Source organism: Bufo bufo, chromosome 4 (assembly GCF_905171765.1).
Source record: "Bufo bufo chromosome 4, aBufBuf1.1, whole genome shotgun sequence".
Classification (NCBI taxonomy): Eukaryota; Metazoa; Chordata; class Amphibia; order Anura; family Bufonidae; genus Bufo; species Bufo bufo.
In genome coordinates this window covers 490,058,444-490,079,990 of record NC_053392.1, presented here as the reverse complement: position 1 = coordinate 490,079,990, position 21,547 = coordinate 490,058,444, and the positions used below count along the sequence as shown (strand labels likewise).

At 40.8% G+C, this 21,547-nt stretch overlaps 1 protein-coding gene across 3 annotated transcripts in view; it reads left to right on the top strand.

Annotated features, from left to right (window-relative positions):
• The window catches only part of LTBP1 (latent transforming growth factor beta binding protein 1), a 382,180-nt gene extending 362,908 nt beyond the window's left edge, over positions 1–19,272 (top strand). For all 3 annotated transcript variants that reach the window (XM_040429549.1, XM_040429548.1, XM_040429550.1), the window contains 5 exons: positions 4,034–4,174; positions 7,707–7,877; positions 11,018–11,134; positions 17,081–17,233; positions 18,261–19,272. In XM_040429549.1, the coding sequence (XP_040285483.1) occupies positions 4,034–4,174; positions 7,707–7,877; positions 11,018–11,134; positions 17,081–17,233; positions 18,261–18,433 (755 nt within the window). In that variant the 3' untranslated portion in view covers positions 18,434–19,272. The remainder of the gene's footprint in view (positions 1–4,033; positions 4,175–7,706; positions 7,878–11,017; positions 11,135–17,080; positions 17,234–18,260) is intronic.
• The last annotated feature ends 2,275 nt before the right edge of the window (positions 19,273–21,547 follow it).

Sequence of the window (21,547 nt, the reverse complement as noted above, 5' to 3'; positions counted from 1 at the left end):
CGGAAACTGAGTCTCCCCTTGAACGCAACGAGAGACTCATCAACCGCGACCTCCCTTCCAGGTACGTAGGCCTCCATGAATTTGGCCCCAAAGTGATTGATGACCGGCCGTATCTTGTACAGCCGGTCATAGGCAGGATCACTTCGGGGGGGACATGCTGCATTATCGGAATAATGCAGACATTTCCGGATGGCCTCAAACCGGGAGCGTGTCATGGCCGTACTGTACAGTGGGGTCTGGTAGAGTATGTCCCCACTCCAGTATTGCCTGACACTGGGTTTTTGCACTAGACCCATATGCAGCACGAGGCCCCAAAATGTCCTCATCTCGGCTGCACTGACCGGCGTCCAGCCACCGGGTCTAGCCAAAAATGAGCCCGGGTTTTGAGCAACGAACTGTTGGGCGTACAGATTCGTCTGCTCCACCATCAGATTCACCAGTGGGTTACTGAAAAAAAAAAAAAAAAAGTCCATTTCAGTAAACCCCACTGTGGGAATCTGGATTCCTGGATTGCCAGCAAAATCCGGAATCTCGGGCTCAAAGTCCACTGGGGGACACCAGCTAAGTTCATCGGCAGGGGGCTCCGGTGGGCTTATTTGGTGGGCCGGGAAACCAGTACGAACCCCAGGGCGGCTCGTACTAGGGTGGGCCACAGGATCCCTAGCATGTGGGGCCCCTGGCTCCGCCTGGCGGCGTCTCCGCTGCCTTGGTGGCTCATCGTCATCCGATGATGATGAGGAGGATGCGGATGACAAAAGGAACGTGGGGTCATCCTCATCCTCACTGGGGCTCTCGGAGTCGGAGGCAATCTGGGCGTATGCCTCCTCCACCGAGAACATCCGGCGGGCCATGGGTGTGTGTGTGTGCGTGTGTATGTGCGTGCGTGTAAACCTTTATTCTATGTGCGTGTGTGTGGGGGCACGGGTGTTCACGTACTAAAAAGTCCAGGCAAAAAAAATGGGCAAGTGTTAGGAAAAAAAAAAAAAAAAAGTTCAAACTTGCTGATCAGCGGTTCAACGCTGATCAGCGGTCGGTGGGGTGGTGGGGCGGGCGATGCGCTAACAGTGGCCGGACGCTAAGAGTGCCGGACAGTCAGCGCACGCAGAAAAAAAAAAAGTGGTGGTGGGGGAAGGGTCTGGTGGGGGGGGGGGGGGGTTGGTGGGTGGATTGGGGGGGCTGGTGGTGGGGGGGATGCGGGGGGGCAAGTGGCAGGGGGGGTCTGGGGTCTGAAAGCTGAAACAAAAAAGTTTAGAATAAATGTGCTTTTTTTTTTTTTTTTTCTAACTTTTCCCTTCTTTCCCTGCCTAACGGTGCCTCTCCCTCACTGACCCTAACCTACCTGGGTGGCGATGGGTGCAGGAGGGTGATGGATGGCGATTAGGGGGACACAGGAGCTGGTGCTGGACGATGCTGCACGGTCAGGGTGCTGGACAGGAAGAGGAGGGGAGAGAGGAGCGCAGGAAGTTTGAATCTCGCGCCTCTCTCCCGTGCACCAATCAGCACCCTGGACAGCGGCATTCAGCACCAGGGCCAGCACCGCCTCTCCAAATCCTCGGACTGCGATAGGTGGTGTATAATTACGCCACCGATCGCAGTCTTTTTCCGGTTCATCGGGTCACAGGACACCCGAATGGACCGGAAACGCAGAAAACCGCAGGTCTGAATTGACCTGCGGTTTTCTGCGATCGTCGATGCGGGGGGGTCAAATGACACCCCCCCCCTTCATTGTTACAGGATGCCGGCTGAATGATTTCAGCCGGCATCCCGTTCCGATTAACCCCCGCGGCGCCGGCATCGCTATTTAAAGCCATGACGTACCGGTACGTCATGTGTCCTTAAGGACTCGGGAAACATGCCGTACCGGTACGTCATGTGTCCTTAAGGGGTTAAGGATAACAAAGTCAATGTTTTGGAGTGGCCATCACAAAGCCCTGATCTCAATCCTATTGAAAATGTATGGGCAAAGCTGAAAAGGCAGGTGTGAGCAAGGCGACCAACAAACATGGTTCAGTTACACCAGTTTTGTCAGGAGGAATTGGCCCAAATTCCGACCAACTATTGTGAGAAGCTTGTGGAAGGATATCCAAAATGTTTGACCGAAGTCATACAGTTTAAGGGCAATGGTACCAAATATTAATGAAATGTATGTAAACTTTTGACTTTGCAGAAAGTAATAAAAATGCCTTAAAGAGGACCTTTCACCGATTATTACACTATGAACTAAGTATACATACATGTAGAGCGGCGCCCGGGGATCTCACTGCACTTACTATTATCCCTGGGCGCCGCTCCGTTCTCCCGTTATGCCCTCCCGTATCTCCGCTCACTAAGTTATAGTAGGCAGAGATTTCAGTCACTAAGTTATGGTAGGCAGAGTCTGCCCTTGTTCTGCTCTAGCGCTGGCCAATCGCAGCGCAGAGCTCACAGCCTGGGAGGTTCTTTTCTCCCAGGCTGTGAGCTCTGCAATGCGATTGGCCTGCGCTACAGAAGAACAAGGGCAGACTCTGCCTACCATAACTTAGGGAATGGAGATACCGGAGGACATAGCAGGAGAACGGAGCGGCGCCCGGGGATAATAGTAAGTGCAGTGAGATCCCCGGGCGCCGCTCTACATGTCTGTATAGTTAGTTCATAGTATAATAATCGGTGAAAGGTCCTCTTCAAAACATTCTCTCTCTCATTATTCTGGCATTTGGCAAATAATAATTAATTAATTGAACAAATTGACCAAAAACAGGAATGGTTTATTCTGATTTCATGTCAGATATTGAGAAAAACATGCATATGTGTCTTTTTATATAGTGTATGTCAATTTCTGATTTCAACTGTATCATAGTGCTATGGTCTGCAGTTTTGTCTGGAGCTGTACACCAGTGCATGCTACAAATATGGCACAATTATGTTATCTGGCAAAATTAATCTAGAAAAACTGATTTTCAGTGTATCAAAAAAGAAGTTTATATTTTGTATGTGTAGCAGGTTCATCCTTAGGCCTAGTTCACACGAACGTTTTTTTTGCGGGTGTACGGGCCGTTTTTTTGTGTTCCGTATACGGTCCGTATACAGAACCATTCATTTCAATGGTTCCGCAAAAAAAACGGAATGTGTTCCGTATGCATTCCGTTTCCGTATTTCCGTTTTTCCGTTCCGTTTAAAGATAGAGCTTGTCCTATATTTGGCCGTAAATCACGGGTCGTGGCTCCATTCAAGTCAATGGGTCCGCCAAAAAAACGGAACACATACGGAAATGCATCCGTATGTCTTCCGTTTCCGTTCCGTTTTTTGCTGAACCATCTATTGAAAATGTTATGCCCAGCCCAATTTTTTCTATGTAATTACTGTACACTGTATATGCCATACGGAAAAACGGAACGGAAAAACGGAACAGAAACGGAAACACAACGGAACTCAAAAACGGAACAACGGATCCGTAAAAAACGGACCGCAAAAAACTATAAAAGCCATACGTTCGTGTGAACTAGGCCTTAGTGTACAGTTTATTAATTTTCACAAGAATCTATAAATCTCTGATTGACCTGGAAATTTGAGCTGTTTTGCTAATAATACTGGAGTGTTGATTCTAGTAAGATTTACAGGTCCTCTGTGGAAATCTTTCTTGTGAAGGATGATTATCCAGCTAATTTGTGTAACCTGATGCCAAACTTTCCTCATAAAATCACCTTCTTCTGTCTTCAAGTTTTATACCACATGCAAATCTCACTGTCGCCCTCACAAAACATTCTGCTGGATAAGCGGAAAACCCAGAAAAGTATCAGAGAGAGGAACTAATGCTTAAAGCCACAACAAAGGAACACTTTGGCTTTTCTTCACTACCTAACTATATCCAGTTTCATGGATTTTCTAATTATTTACTCAGTGCTCGTGTACAGCTGCTCCTCACAGCTGCTGATTTATGTGGGCTTACCAATAGAACGGACTGCCCTGAAAGTAGTCCCACATTACAGCTCTTGGGTATTTACAGGGATCTGCACAGTGAAACAAGTTTTAACCACTCATTTCTGTTCACCTTTAGATAATAATGAATGTGAGGATCCCAGCAGTTGCATTGATGGTGAATGTATAAACACTGATGGCTCATATAGCTGTTTTTGCACACGTCCTATGGTCCTGGACTCTTCTGGAAAAAGGTGTATAAGGCCACAGGATGCAGTGGGTAAGTAGCACTGTGAAATGTTCATGAATGATAGGAATATCTTGCTAATTAATATCATTTGATAAAAGGCAAACAAAATTATATAAGAGGCAACATTACGATTTGTCATCGTGTAGTCAACCTTTACATTCTGGAATCCCAAACTGGCATCTAAAAGTTGGTCAGGGATATGAAGAAAAAAAAAAGAAGGAGATACTGGCGGCACTGCAATGAATAGTTTCCGTGGATACCTGTTTAGAGAAGATTCAACTTTATTGATGCGAAACAACACGTTTCAGGGTAAGTTAGTACATCAATAGTTAAAAGGCACAAGACTGGTCGTTAAAAAAGCCTGTTTGGCGGTAACAAGAGGGAGGAATGATTGACAGGTACCTCCCACACAGTTGGAACTTGAAACATTATCATCAATAAAGCTGAATCTTCTCTAAACGGGTACCCGTGGAAACTCCTCTTTGCAGCGCTGCCTGCATCTCCTTCTTTTCTTCCTCCATATCTGTGTGCAGCTACTGGAACCTTGAGCAACGGCAGGAGGGTGTGCAGCAGAGAACATTCACTAGACTGCAAGCGATCTCAGTTGTGCACTCAGCACAACACCAGGTGAGAGACTGTCCTTCTCCCTTGTTATCTCCAGAACTGCCGGATCCTACACACCCTGCACTCCTCTTATATTTCTATTAGTATCTAAAAATTGGTGCCAGGATAAACCAAATGGAACAGTTCCATCGAAATGTTGTCCTATACTAACAATGTATATGTGAATATTCTATGTATTTTTTTTTAACTGGTGGAAATAATTTTTAAAAGTCACTCCATGTATTCTACTACGCTGTGTAAAATGTAAATATATGTAAATACAAATACAAGGTTTTTTAAATCCCATAGACCCATATTTTACTCACAATAGATAATAGAATACATATCAGATGTTGAAAGTCAGACATTTTACCATTTCATAAAAAATTTATTCATTTAGAACTTGATGGCAGCAACGCATCTCAAAAAAGTTGGAAGAGGGGAAGCAAAATGCTGGAAAAGTTAGTGGTATTAATAAAAAATAGCTGGAGGAGCGGTTTGCAAATAAAGTTCCTTTTACACCAGGAGTGCACAACCTGGGGCTCCAGAGCCAAGGTTTGCGGCCCCTGTCCTCCTGGACAGAAACACAGGTGATAGTGCGATCAGCTGTGTTTCTGCCCGCAGCGCAGAGCGATGGAGCATTACAGCTCCCGCCCCTGCACAGTAGCAGGAGCAGGACGGTCCCAGATGGTGAGAGCAGGGGAGCCAAGGAGAAGGCAGGATCAGTGTATCATCGCTTCTGCCGCCTTCTCAGATAGGTGAGCGGCGCACTATGCCCGAGGGACCCGGCTTGGGGGCAGAGGAGTGCAGAGCTTCAGGGTCAGGAGACCCTGATCAGCTCTGCCTGTGTACCGTCCCCCACAGCAGGCTGGTTTCCCCTGTAACTGGGAATCCTTTGGATGCCCCAGTTACAGTGGAAATAGTGCAAAAAAAAAAGTCTGAGTCCCCAAAGGTCTTTCAGTGATCTCTTGGGGACAAAATTATGCGGAAAAAAATATAAAAAAAATAAGTTTAAATTTTTTGGGAAAAAAACACAAATAAAAGAAAAAAATGAAATATGATGTGGCAAAAAAAATTCAAAGTATAAAGAGTAATAGAATACAAATAAATGAAAAAAATAAAAGGAAAAATTGCAAAATAAGAGTGTTTACTATCCCCAGACTTTTTATGATCCCTTAGGGGACACATTATGTGGCAAAAATATATTTAAAAAAATAATAGAAAATCCAAAATAATAAAAATAAAGTACAAATAAAAGAAAGGAAAAAAAAGAGTGTTCATTGTCCCCCAACAGTCTTTTTAAGACCTCTTGGGGGACATATTATGTGGCAAAAATATATTTAAATAAGTAATAAATCAATTATTAAAAAAAAATTATACAATAAAATATTAATAAAATACAAATAAAAGGAAAAAGTGAAAAATTAACAAAAAGTGTCATTATATTTGTAATACAAATATATTAAAAATTAAGTTAAGATTAAAAATAATAAAATACATAAAAGAAAAAACACACAAACCAACAAAAACTATAACCATTATTGCACCATTCACGTGAAACTATACATATTATATAACAAAAAGACCGACACAAAATAGGGAACTAATTATAAAAATGTATTTTGGTGTCAGATTGCATATTTAAAGAATAAAGAGCTATAAATACACTTTTTAAAAATGTTTTGTACAGTTTCCCCCAAATTAAACTAAAAAATAAATTATAAGGCCACATATGTGTCAAGTGAAAAATTGTTGCAAAAATTATTTTGGTAATCACAACACATAAAAAAGTTACAACTGTTCGAACCACCACATGCTCTAAATCACAAAAAAAGGGTCTGTTCAGGCCTGGTTATTAAAGTGTTCCCCAATATGCGCTTTCCCTACTAGTAAGGGAAAATGCTTACTGGTTATTGCATGGCGCCTGTAACTGACAGGAGGTGGTAAGCGCTGGTGAAGGAAATCGCTGATTTAGACAGGAAGGAAATGTCGCCACTTTTCTGTAAAATGACTTTTAACAAGTTCCTGCAGCATGGCCCCTGAAATGGAAGATTCATACTTACCTTCATGCTTTATGCCGCCCTGCCTCCATCTTTCGGTACCTGCACTTTTACACCTGTCAGTGCATGGCCATGGTCAGATGGACCGCTCCAGTCGATGACTGGCTTCAGCAGTGACACGCAGCTTGTGGCCACATCACCGCTGAAGCAAGTGATTGGCTGGAGAGGTGCATGTGACCATGGCCATGCACTGCCAAGTAAAAACCCATATATATCTCAATTGACATGGCATTTGGAAAATACAATATATCGCAATAATACAAACTTTTGAATAAATGAGGAATGCTTAAAGCATTTCTTACTTATTGCTTCATATATACATAAAGGTAAATCGCCCTAACTGCAAAGCCTCAGAAAGGCCCAGAAAAATTATCATTCAGTGACTAATGTGATTAATGGGGAACATGAAACCAAATGTCAGTGCTGCTTGTTAACAAAAGAGGTATATGTGATAGCACGTGGGCACATTGAAGGGACCACAGTACTCATTAACACAGAATCAGTAGCTCGTCCATACAGACGCCTGTGTAAGTGATGGGGAATGAGCTGCAGTTCCAGGTACAGCCACACTCATAAATACAGCGCAATGCCTTTGTAAACCAAAATGGGCTGGTGGACAATTGGTGGAACCTGTTCTACTGGTTGATTGTGGAGTACGGACCAGTCAATCCTGCTATCTCAATCATACTATCTCTGTTCCGAGATGCAAGTAGACGCTGCTGCTAACTTTAGTGTTCAGTTAATGATAAGGCCCATAATTAGGCTCTCGTCTGCCATGGTTGTACTATGACAGCTGCACTGTTGTGGTCTATACAACAGTGCCTTTGATATTGTAAGCAATTTCTTAGGCTACTTTTCTTGTAAATTATTACTGATTGTGAATGTTTTGATTATTTCAGAACCTACAGAGGAAACAGATGTATACCAAGATTTGTGCTGGGAAAACCTCAGTGAAGACTACGTTTGTAGTCGGCCTTTATTGGGGAGGCAGACTACTTATACAGAATGCTGCTGTTTATATGGAGTAGCATGGGGAATGCAGTGTGCACTCTGTCCAATGGAAGGTTCAGGTGAGGAAATAGTGTTGATAACATGTAATGTCTTCAAGGGAATCAGACACCTATTACCTTGAAATTAAACCTGTGCAGATGTGCGATTGTCAGCATATTTTAATTCTCTTGGTCCCATCTGCAAAAGTGTCCCCAATCTGGAGAAATAAGCATTTTAAGTTTACACTTATTAGCCCCTTGGTGCCGTTGCTTTATTGCACTGCCCAGGTAGTGAAGAAATATTCATGCCTGGCCTGAGGTCTCGCTGCTGCATGCGCAGATGGGGATTGTTGCGCAGAAGCTTTGATTTCAAGGTATGTGGTGACAGATTCCCTTTAAACTGGTGCTCACAGCCTATTTTCCCTCTCTCACATACATATTTTACCTTTCCAGTATGTTTTTTCTGCATAGTAGGGGACCAGATTATCTGTAGGAGATGCAAAAACATGAGAAGAACATACAAAGTTCAGTGAAATATAAAACCATGACCTTAGTTCTAAATGTGCATTAGAAATAAAAAATGTGTGTGATTTGATGTAAAGAATCAACTGTAAGTGAATGGGACATCTTTCCAATTCCAACCCAGTGCTAGTCTTGGGAACGCCACTGTACCGTAAAATGCTGAAGATACAGAACACTCGAGACGCTTCAGTTTAGTCTTCTGTCCTTTTTATTAGCATTTTCTGGTTTATGCAGCTTCTTCATTGAAAATCTTGTGTACTCTGGAAGATGGGTCTGTAATATAAAACATTCTTAGAAACATATGGTTAACTTAAGATACTAAGAAAATTAGAAATTATTTTGGATCGTGGCCATATACAGTTATCCATTCAAAATTCTCCTCGTTGCCAGTAATATCTATTCAGTTTATTCTACAGACTACAGTTTCTGTTATATAAGGTAACATTTCACAATATCCTATTTGCCTTCCATCGTAACAATATTATATCATCTCAAAGAATAGCCGTTACAAACCAGCAGACATATATATGAACTACAGAGGCCTTTGTTGGATAATGCTTTTTCTCTATGGCAGTACGTGGTTGCATTGGCTCTCAAATGAGCTTTTACACCTTGGAGCCATAGGATCCTACATATATATCCTGGAGTGAGTCCAGCGCTTGATAGTCATCAGTAATATTTACTGTTTCCATAATACCTAATCATAGTATCTGGTTGAAAGATTTATATCATACGTTTCAGACAAGGGCGTAATGTCTCCACAGTGGGCGATAATTTGTCTTCCTGAAATGTGTAGATAAAACCCTGAAAGTGTTTGCTTAGACACAAGCGCACAGTAGTCATTTTGAAATAGAAAACCTGAGGTTTCTAGAAACAGTCAGACCCCCGCCTAACGGGTTCATTTCCCAAGAGCCTGCTGATACAGCTCCCAGACATGAGGAAGGATGTGTGGCTGCCTGACCAAAGTTACAGTCATCTGGAACAGGCTATAAATTGTCTTTTTCAAAGATGTTGCCTTAAAATTAGTTCTGTTGTAAATTCCCATTTTGATGGTTTATGGAAGAATTGCAGGAGCTCCCTGGTTGCTTTTTCCATTTTCAATTGAAGTATTGTCTGCACTACAAAGGCATTATTTATTTTTAAAGATAATAGTTTCTGTAAGAATTAGACTTCTAAAGAAGCGTGAACAAGAACCCTTTTCAATAGAGTATCGAAAAGCCTCAGCGAAAAGCTGAAATTATTGAAATGATTCATTAAGCAAGTCATTATTTCATTATAATCTACCAATACAGCTCTCTGTCCTGGCTCATATAGGGAGGTCAAGATTGCCCCTCCCCCCATGAAATCCATATAATGTAAGAGGGTCTATGAGCAGGGGTTGTCTTCATAAGACATCCCATGTACTGTAAGACTTCCTAGTGGATTTTTTTTGTCTGTGGTATTTGCCTAGGAGAGGGCCAAAAACATTCAGGTCATTAGCTGCCTTTGGGGCACCAAAACACATCTGGGATACATCACTTATTTTACTCTTGTGGTCTGATGGTATTCAAATGTGCCTCCACCAACATGACCAACACTAGAAGTTCCTAATCACCAAGAAAAGAAAGTATTGTCCAATCCCAGTGAAAATCTATTACTTCATGACAACGTTTTGTAGGTATTGATATCTCTAAGAGCAGAACAATGTAACAATATAATAATAGTATGATGAAGAAAGAGATATTGGAATGACCAGATGCGACACTCCTAATATGAGGTCATGAATTTGTAGTAGGAGGAAGATTCTGCATAAAAGACTGTTTGTGCAGTAACATCTGTTGAGACGCCTACAATATCAACATCAGAGTTACAGTCTCTTTTGTTCGTACGGATTAATACTCGCCCTCCCACCAGATTGTCAGAAAGACCACCCATTAGCAGCCGTTTGTAGAAATTTGTGGTCCCCCAATTTCCTTTGCATAGTGTTGCTATTTGCTTTCTGCATCAAATTAAAGTCCCAGGTGAATCACCACCAGTTAAAGACTTTGCAGATACTTCTGAGACAAAACCTTATTCCACAGAATGACGACGTCTCGCTTGTTTTCCCCAGAATGTACTTGTATGTTAAAACTGATAAATGTATCTTAAGTCATAAATAAAATGATGACATGTCAGAAGTGCAGCAGTCTTATTTTTAATGACTCAGCTCCGCTTTTATGGCAAAGTCGCTAGAGGGGATGTCATAATCCATTCAAACTATCAATGAGTTGATACATGAAGGGGGAATGGTCAGGACATTCTTTCTGTTCACAGACGACTTGGTTTCGGTTAATTTTCATATTTGGGAAAACATTCATGTAATTAAATATGTGGAAAACATAACTCACTAGGTGCTTAACTATAAAGCCAGTAAGCAATGTCAGGAATGGATCCCCCACCATGCATCCACTTAACAGTAAGAAAACTGCAGCGGCTGCATGCCGCTACAGTTTCCAGCCACATCACAGCTGCCTTGGTGCTGATCCATGTGGCCACATCCTAAATACTTTTACTTGAATTGTAACAAAGCATGGAAGGTGGTGTCATAATTCAGTTCTTATGCCCAGAATTAGTTTTGAATGCCATTATATTTTCAATTGGTATGTATGATGTGAGGGAGAACCCATCATGTAAAATTGTGGTTATGCTAATTATATCATGATAATTATTTTTATGTGCAGAGGACCATGCATTACTGTGCAACCTCAGAGAGTCGGGATTTAGGCGACCTTATGGAGAAGATGCCCTTGAATTCCGAGACTATTCAATACACCCTGATCCATACAGCCTTCAAGAACGTAAGTAATACAAAATGTATGGTCCTTTGAGTTCTAATTCATCTACGTTTCTAATAACAATCTGACCTCTATTAACAGTTTGTCCTATTTATTAGTACCTGGTGTTATACATTGTTGCTTTCTTTTTGTGAGGTTGGAATTCCTATGAAAGGGCTGCATTTTTCTCTGTCACCATTGGAATTACAGGCAGATGAGAAGAGCTAATTCCCCTCTTGCATATTAAATAGATTGTATCATAAAGATCAGCTTGATTTATGACATCTTTGAAACAGCTCCAGAATAAAACCTGAGGTTGTGGTAGACATAGCAGATCTGAAGCTTGGGAAATTAGTCAGAAACTCTCAACAGCACTCAGTTTAGCTGCCACTTTGAAAAAGCAGAGTTGAGGTGAGTAGGTAGGTAGTTATCATGGACAGTGAAAGAAGATCTAAGATAACCTATTGTAATGTAGCTGATTAGGTTGGTTACTGATTTTCCATACTTAACCATAGAATATTCGCTGTCCTTTCCTTGACCAGACAGATTGTAAACATATAAAAGTGATCTAAAGGTGCCTATACACATAAGAGTAAGGTCAGCCCAACTCACAGATTTTGGCAGGAGCAGTGACTTGTCTTCTCTGTACGGGGATGTTCCAGCTCTTACCTGGCAGATGATGTTGAGGAAAAGAAGTAGTGGTCATGCTGAAATTTACCAAATTGTAGATGAAAAGACATGGACTGCATAGTCATATGTTACACACTGCTGCTAGGTAAAATTAACAAAAATTAATATGAGATTCTTAGTATACATTTTGTTCAAAATATATAAGCTCATATGCCAACTTTTCAATGTTCTCACTTATGTGGATCCCTATGCTATTAGGTGTAGCACTGCAATGGCGACTGCTTGCTCTCCAATACAGCGCCCACAGCAAAAACTGCTCCGTGTTTAATAAATGCCAGAGTGGCATGGGACTGCCTTCAACTGGTGATCAGCTATAATCTCCAGACAGAAAGCTACATCTGGCTATATATTTCCGCAGCAGCAATTGAAATGTAGCATTATATGTTCTCCATACAGCTAAGGAGGGGAACCCCTTTTATGACCTCTATAAATAAAAAATACAGACTGGGTTTACCTTTATGAAACATCCTCTTTAGCCACTTCAGGACCACCAGTTGACTATAAACATCCAGGCATCCACACTTATCACTGGGATCCGGGTATCTACACAAGCTGCTGGGTCTTGGCAGACCCAGATCAGCTCTGCAGTACGGCTGAAGAGTTAGGCTGAACAGCCTTGTACAACTTCTCTAGAGGCAGTATTCCCCTGTAACTAGGGCTGATATATCAGCCCCAGTTAAAGGAGAAATCAGCAATAAAAAATGTAATGTTTACGTGCTCTGTTTATGGCCTTATAAGGGGCACAAAGTGTAAAATAAAAAAAATAATAATAAAAAAACACCATCACACACAGTGTCGAAGGCTTCCAGCCCCGCTCCCTGGTGACCATAAACTGTATATCCCCAATTTCATAATGAGCATTATGGAAAGATAATAAATTTAAAAAAAGTATTTTAGTTGCACTATTAAAAAAATAGAAAATATGAAAAGCAGACTATTTTTCTTTTTCCCTGGTATAAAACATTAAAAAAAAAACTAAAATAAAAATGACTTCAAAATGACAATAAAGCTCCATGTATCACAAAAAAAAGGCGCAAAAATTTACATAACCAAACTGAAAAATAAGTTATGGCTTTCAAAGACGTACAGTATGTATTAAAAATACTGAAAAAGTGTTAGGTCATGAAGGGGGGTAAATGGCCTGGTCTTGAACTGGTTAATGAAATCCCATGCAATTTTCTAATACAAAAGTGAAGTTTCACCAAAAGTGGAATTATATATAAGACTTGATTTAACCCCATAAAACCTCCATCTTTTTATGGTGGACATTTAAGGAGTGTCTTCTGAAGCAAAACACTTTAGCGCACCGCTTCAGAAGAAGATTGAATCAGCCCCTGCTATGTGAGTCTGACATCACTGATTGAACAGTCAATTTAGTCATACATTTCTAGAAGGAATAACAAAGGAAAGGCATAAAAAAGTTCTAAGAAAAGCTGTTTCAGAATTATTTGAAGAATACAAGTATTAAAAGGGGTTGGCCACTTTCTGGTTACTGGTGACCAATGTGTAGGTGACTATATAGCACTTACTAATACAGTCTGGGTTGATATTCTCTGCTGTTTGCTATATTTCATAAAGTGTGCCTCCTTCTTAGGCAGATCTTCTGTGCTGTCCACATAAATGTCCTGTATATGAGATGGCTGCTGATGGAGGGTCATGTAAGCAGATACGTCACTCAGCCTCTTCTATTCTAACACATTACACTTGCACCAAACTCCCAACATTGCAGGTGCAGTGTATTTGAATGGAAGTGACATCACATGGAGGTGATTTGCCTGGTCACATGACCTTCCATCAGGAGCCATTTTATGGACAGGACAACAGACTTGACCATCAAGGGATCATATCTTTTGATATACAGAAAATGGTGCAGAATATCAAACTTGCCTATATTAGTAAGTGCTCTATAATCATCTTTAACCCCTTTAACTGACACATACCTGTCTGGTGTGGTGACAGGTCAACATTAATACTGCACACATATATGGAATGAAGGGACACAAAATGACAAGGCAGCATGGCCTAGAGTCCCATCTTCAAATGGCTATTTACCAAAATCTTCAAACCCAAATATTGAATACGGTAATACTGTATAGCCTTCAGCTACTGTTGCAATCTGTCATATTACAAGCAATGTAAATCCATCTTTTATAGAGTCCCTCTATAGCCAGACATTTTTCAGATTTCAGCAGAACAGCTTTTACTTCCCGTGAGAGATGTTAATCCTTTTTTATCTTTTACGGGGAAAGAAACATTATGTAAAGCCATGTCAGCCAGTAATCAGTCTGAATTCATATACATGGGCTTCATCCAGCATCACATGGGCTGTATGTTTTGCTGGCAGTTTAGCAAATGCGCAATCCCCAGTGCAGCGTGAGGAATTGCAGATTAATAAATCACAGCTAGAAACCTTTGCAAATGTCTCTGCAGCAACACACAGCATAGAAAACTCCATGTTTAATGAGCTTTACATGTAAACTTCTGGAAACCGTGGATCATATACGGTATCGTCGCTATATCTGTGAGCATACATGTTTGGTAAAAAGCTACAATATAGCTGTTGCTAGTTTGGCTGCCAACTTGATTTGTCAACCGTTGGAATTTTATTCAGGTCTGCTGTTATATCTGAAGAACCAAGCCACCATCCACTCCCCGATAGCGCTAGTATTGTTCCGTATCACCACTAGCCATTACAGCCCCTGTTGGATTTTTATTCAGGTCTGCTGTTATATCTGAAGAACCAAGCCACCATCCACTCCCCGATAGCGCTAATATTGTTCTGTATAACCACTAGCCATTACAGCCCCTGTTGGATTTTTCATGCGTAGATTGGCAGCAGTATGACATCTGCTCTGTTATTGCTACAGATGAAGACATCTGAAGGGTCTATAATGGCCACCATCCGTGGTTATCCAGGATACTACTCACGGTTACTTCTATTCAAATTTCTTCACAAAGTGCTTTCTTGTAGACCATGGCTTTGGTGGGAAGTCTCTCTGTCTATTATATTTTATCCATAGGGCTGCCTTTTGGACAGAATATGTATAGCATGTTGCTTTCTACATGTGAGGCTGGAATCACAATGTACTATTTTTTGGAAGCAGTGTTTGTTCCTGTTTCTTTTTTAGCCTAACACAGGGGAGGTCACAAAAGAGAGGAGACATACAGTATCAGTCTTGCCTTTTTATCTGCTCCTGTCTTTAGCTCAAGTAACTACATCAAAACTGCAGCACAAATGACAAATGGCATGTTTAAAGAAATATTAGCTAATTACATAGGGGCACATTTATTAAGACCGACGTTTTAGACTCCGGTCTTAATAAGCCCTGCACTGGTGATGGATCCGCCGGAGTTATGAAGAGGCGCCGGCCTCTTCATAACTTCAGCAGATCCACAGCCTCCTATAAATGTAAGACAGCTTCGGAGCTGTCTTACATTTAGACCATTTTCTACGCCTAAAACAGGTGTAGGAAATGGTAAATGAGATGGGCATGCCGGCCCGTCCCCTTCCCTGCCCACGCCATGCCCACTTTTTTTAGACCTGGTGTTAGCAGGGAGAAGTCACAGATTGCACCGCAAAGGGCCTTATTAAATGACCCCCATAATTTCTACTCATAAGACTGGTTATACAATCATGAGAAAGCTACACTACATGGCTACACCATTGTGAGAAAGCTATACAACAGGTAGAAAAGAATGGGTGCATTTTGGCACTTCTTCGTGCAATTTGGCCCACCTATTTTTTGCAAAAATTCACTGCACCCAACTTGCCAAGGGAGCATGGTGTGGCAGGAATGAATGTGAACTAATGGGAAAGGGGATGTGGCGTGACATACATTTTGTGCCAAAGTTGCCTAAAATTTAGGGTAACTTAGAGTAAGCCAACCAATAGTTGGTAAAAAGTAATACAAAAATGTCTAGCCTGCACCAGATATATCATCCTCAGCCACTGTGATGATGCCTTTTAAAGTTAGGGCTCATGCACGTGAACATATTTTTTTCCGCGTCCATTTAATATTTTTGTTGCCCGTGTGCGGAACCATTCACTTCAATGGGGCCACAGAAAAAAAATGGAAATTACTCTGTGTGCATTGTTTCCTTATGTCCATTGCGCAAAAAAAATAGAACATGTCCTAATATTGTCTGCATTACGGACAAGGATAGGACTGTTCTATTAGGGGCCAGCTGTTCTGGTTTGAATAATACGTAATGCACACGGCCGGTATCCGTGTTTTGCGGATCCGTAATTTATGGACCACAAAACATCCAACGGTCATGTGCATGAGCCCTTAGACAGAGGAAGTGACCAATGCTTTTTCAACATTTCACTTCTAATAAGCCCTGCACACAGACAGAGTCTAATAGGATTATTGTTTGTGTAACAATGATGGGCAAAATACACGGCAATACAGAAGTATTGAAGTGTATTATATCATCTCATGGTAAAAAACTAAAAAAAAGCAAAAAGACACAATTGTTAAGAGCAGGGTAATTAGCAACAATCAGTAGATGTTTATTCAGTTGATACTTGATGCTTAATTTTGATAAATGTGATTTAAATAGTTGTTATTGAGGAATATAAAAAATAATAAATGCAAACTTTCAACAATAATGATACTTTTTAGTTCTTATAGAGGTGTTTGGTCATGTTCACTATAGAGTTTTGCTGCCCTCTGCTGGCATGGAAGTGTTCCTTACATTAGATTAATTCATTACAGCCATATATATGAGGAGGAATGTACAAGCTTTTTCTAAAGAGGTCTTCCAGAAAGGCGCCCTTAGATAGCAATCACACAGACTTTAATTTATACTTTTATTCAATTTTTTATCTACTCCTGGTTTTGGCATAATAAAAATGCATAAAATAAACAACACCAGTGCGTGAACAAGGCTCAAACGGGCAGAGCTCTGGGAAAAGATGAGCCTCATTGTGTAACCTTTCATAAATGTATTTGGTGTGTGTGGAAAGCTGGGTGATGACGCCTGTTGCAATGTAACAACTTGCATTTTTGGTTGTCATTTTTGAAAATCCTGAAAATCCTTTTTTGCACCAATATAACTTAGAACCAGCTGAATGAAATAGTAAACATTCACAAAAGAAAGTAAGTCAGGCACTTCTATTTATTAATTTTCTAGGGTAAAATAATACTTATTTATTGATACGTGTAATATGAAGACATTAAACATATGTTTCGAAGGTCTCATTCATCAGCTGTACACTAGACATCTTGGTCAGATGATGTCCACGTCTTCAATTGTAATCGCTCTGTGCTTTTGTAGGTGAAGAAAGTGACAAGTATGAGGAGCTGCAGGCTGAAGAGTGTGGCATCCTGAATGGATGTGAAAATGGTAGATGTGTGCGGGTGCAGGAAGGATATACTTGTGACTGCTTTGATGGATACCACCTGGACATCATGAAGATGACTTGCGTTGGTAAGAATACCATAGATTCTTTGCCAAGTTAGTATATAATAATCAGTTTTACGCTGAGCCCCCCATATGACAACCTTTAGTACTAACTGCATACTTCTGTTTAATCTCCATGTGCATGGAATTTACTAAGGGTCCAAGCAGATGGCATTGTCTTATGCAAAGATCCTGTATGGCGAAACACTGCATCCATGCAGGGTACCATTATGACAATATACAAGGATTTCTCTGTAATACCCCTGAAACACAGCTCCGTATAAAACAAAAGGCACATGTAGGTACAATATGGCCCTGTAGCCTGTACCACTATGTACATAGCCCAGAGGTGCAATGAATGTAAACTCTTCAAAGTCGAGATCATAAAGAATTTAGTCAAAAGCTGGCAATGTACTAAAATAAGAAGAGAACCAATACTTTAATGTTAGATCCTCAGCTCCAGGGCTCCCCACTGGTCTTCGTTTGCCGGACTGCAGCGATGATTTGCCCATCTACACATGAGACCACTGAACAAAGACTGGTGGAACTGGAGCAATAAAGGATCTATAACAGGAGTATTGGTTCTTCTGTCATTGCCTGTTTTTAGCAAACTTTTTATGATCTCAAGCAATAAAATAAGAACCAAAGGCAACAGCTGGATGGAGTTTGTATGTTCTCCCTGTGTTTGTGTGGGTTATTTTCCACACTCCAAAGACATACTGATAGGGAGTTTAGATTGTGAGCCCCACTGGGGACAAGGAGTGATGACTGTGGGATGTATTGGCGTTTTATAAGCAAGAGAAAGAAATATGAAAGAGTACATTTTGTACATCTTTTGAAGTACATACCAGATCAACAGATTTTGGTAGTTTGAGAACAATGGTTTTGAACCATTTATACCATACATCCTGCTGCCATCTACACTCTTGGTATTTAGTTATGTTAGGGGCATATATATGTGGTCTTAAGGCGGAATGTACTGTAGTATACAGTATCTGTGTAGAAGGCAAAGGCTGTGTGTAACTGATTGCTTTACCTGTTCTGTTCCCTGTAGATGTCAACGAGTGCAATGAGCTGAACAGCAGGATGTCTCTCTGCAAAAATGCTAAGTGCATTAACACAGAAGGTTCGTACAAGTGCGTGTGTCTACCAGGCTACAGACCATCAGATAAACCCAACTACTGCACAGCAATAAACTCAGAGAGAGATGACAGTGAACTGGAGTAGAACAAGAGCAGCTCCAATTTCTCAGCCCATATACTCTGCACTGTATAAGGAAAGGAAGCTGTATAAGTTACTTGAGATGAAAGTGGCGCCTCAAGCAATGGTTTGGTGTGGAAGCAGCATTATCTGGAAGTGGAATGCGATGTCTGACGTACTGTGCATCAACTCTACAGACCAAATGGACACATTTTCTCTAATGGAAGAAACCACCCAAGTATATATAGTCTGATTTTGCATAAATTTGTTGGTAAATAGACAAAGCGATGATGATATTTTAAGCTGTTTATTATTATTATTATATTTTGTACTATTGCTTTATTAACTTGGCATTTTATTAGAGGTGGGAGCATTTTATAACACTTATGACGATGCAGCGCGTTGGAGACTGCACCATTTCAGAACTGTTGAGAACTCTTTCTTTTAGTTTTCTTACGTTACCTTGGTGCAGACATCCTGTAGGGCAATTTTCTATGGACTCTTTCACATTGTTCTGCTATCACTTGCCTGGAAATATTTTATAAACTCCCGTCTGCCCCGTGGAGCAGGCATCTTTTTGTTTTTATTCTTTATTTTTTTTTAGTCTTGGCTGGAAAATCATATTGATTTTTTTTACTCTGCCTTTGTCTTTTTACTGCACTTAAACTCTTTAGGAATTTTCTTGCCAAGTTGCAAAGCTGCTGTGGAAACATTGCATCCCATAATGTACATTAAATTAGATACATAAGTTTCCCTGTCCAAAATTGATTTGTAAATTGAAGATGAAAAAACAGACATCTTGTTTGAGTTTCTTAACATATTAAAGCTGTATAATAAACCTCAACAATAAAAACACTTTATTTTTATTTTTGTACTATATATACGCTGATTTATGTTGAGAAAGGTGAGAGATTGCAAATATGTTCTTAAAAAGCAGGGCTGTGTATAGGGCTCACTGACATTGACAATTTATACTTGCTTGTAATTTACCTTTGGTATATATGTAATCTTTTAGTAATGGCGTACCAGAGGAGTCAGTCCGATGAAATAAGAGTAGAAATAAAAATCGAAATAAGGGGGATCAGCTACATCTACCATTATAGCTTCAATGCATCCATAGCTGGATTGAACTGGATTCAAGACAGTAGGTCTGTGCTGGTAGGTGAACGATCAGTTCTTCAGAAGGACCAAATTATGATAGCTAGATGACTGGGTCAGAGTATCTCCAAAATGGCAGATTGGGTTTTCCCGGTGTACAGTGATTAGTACCTACTAGAAGTCCTCCAAGGAAGGACAACTGGTCAACCTATTAATGCACGTGGTGAGCAAAGGCTAGCCCGTTTAGACCAATCTCACAGAAGAATGACTATAGCACAAATTGCTGAGAAAGTTAATGCTATGATAGAAAAGTGTGGTTGCTGCATATTGACTCCTGGTCACTGCCGAAAGCGCGTAGATTGGGCATGTGAGCATCAGAACTGGACTGTGAAACAGTGGAAAAAGATGGACTGTTGTGATGTATCATGTTTTGTATTATATCATGTGAACATCTGGGTGCATATATGTTACTTACTTTGGGAAGAAATGGCACCAGGATGCACTATGGAAGAGGGCACATGCAAAGTTCTTGGCAATGTTTTGCCAGGTAAATTTGGGTTCTAGCTTTCGCATGGCTATAATTTGATAGAATTTGACACGTGCCACCTACCTAAACATTGCTGCAGACAAAGTATGCTCATTCATGACAACAGTCTTCCCTAAGCCACTGGCAGTGGCTTTATTAGCTGTATTATGCACCTGCACAGATTATTCAGGAATAATATGAGGAACATGACAAGGATTTTAAGGTGTTGACTTCCCGATCCTTCAGATCTCAATCTAATCAAGTGTTTGTCACAGATTCATAGAGGTCCCCATGTGAAAATTACAGGAATTAAAGATCTGCTGCGAATGTCCAGGTATAGTGAGTTCATGCTTGTTTTGGAATCACAAGGGGAACCTACACAATAGGCAGATAGGTAGTATGTGTGTGTGTATATATATATAGCGTAAAGGCTCTTTCTGTTAATACTAGATGCTGAAATGGTGCACTGTACATTGCATCAGTCAAGCAGAATGCAGCTTTGATGTGCAAATCCTTTTGATTGGCTGCTGTTGCAGAGATAAGGATGTTTAGGTAAAGTGTTTGGCTGGTTTCAGGAAGGGAACTGGGTGCTTCAGGGGTGGGGTGGGGCAGAGATTAAGATGCTAGTTATGAGGTGCAGATGGACTAGCTGCTTAACTTCAAATTGGTGGGTACAAGCCTTTCTCTATAGCAACACAAATTGGCACTCCAGACCAGACCCCCAAAATTAAATCAGACTCCCTAAATTAATTCCAAGCCCATACCACTAAATTAATCAAATCCTTGTCCTCACCCTTAACAAAATTCAAGACTCAGACCAGAACCCTTAAATTAAATCAGAACCCAGACCAGAAACCAAAAATAATTGAGACTACAGGCCAAAACCCTAAATAAATTCAAAGTCTACACTAGACCCCTTAAATTAATTAGAGAACAGACGCCTTAAAGTAAATCTGATCCCAGACCAGACCACTTTTTTTTCTTTTTTTTTTTAACAATGCTTATAAGATTGAAAAATAATATAATTCCATTCCACCCTTCTCCGAATCTGATGGTGCCCCTGTCTGCCTCTACTTCATGGTCCCTCTGGACATGCAGCAGTGACCAGGCAGTCACTGGTTGAGGCTGGTCACCACTGTGCCCAGTGGTTGACTGAGTTTGGTAGAGATTGTGGAGTACCCAAAGTATTATTTTATTTTACAGCCCCTTTAAATTGATCAGACCCCAGAAAAGGCTTATAAATTTTACAGACACCTAGATTAATGAGAGCACAGACCAAGTCCCTAAAATAAGTAGACCCCAGACCAGAGAAAATATAATTCTCAGATCCAAGACCAGCTTCAGGAGGGTAAGTAAACTAGCTCCATTCAACCTGTTACTGCTGTTTAACTGCCACTCATTATTTTCCATTCCATGATGAACACTAACAAGTTCTGGGAGCATTTTTGAGCCCTCACCAAAAGGGTGCTGAAGCAGAGGGCCTGCTGGGAATAGGACCTGTGCATATTTCTATTCAC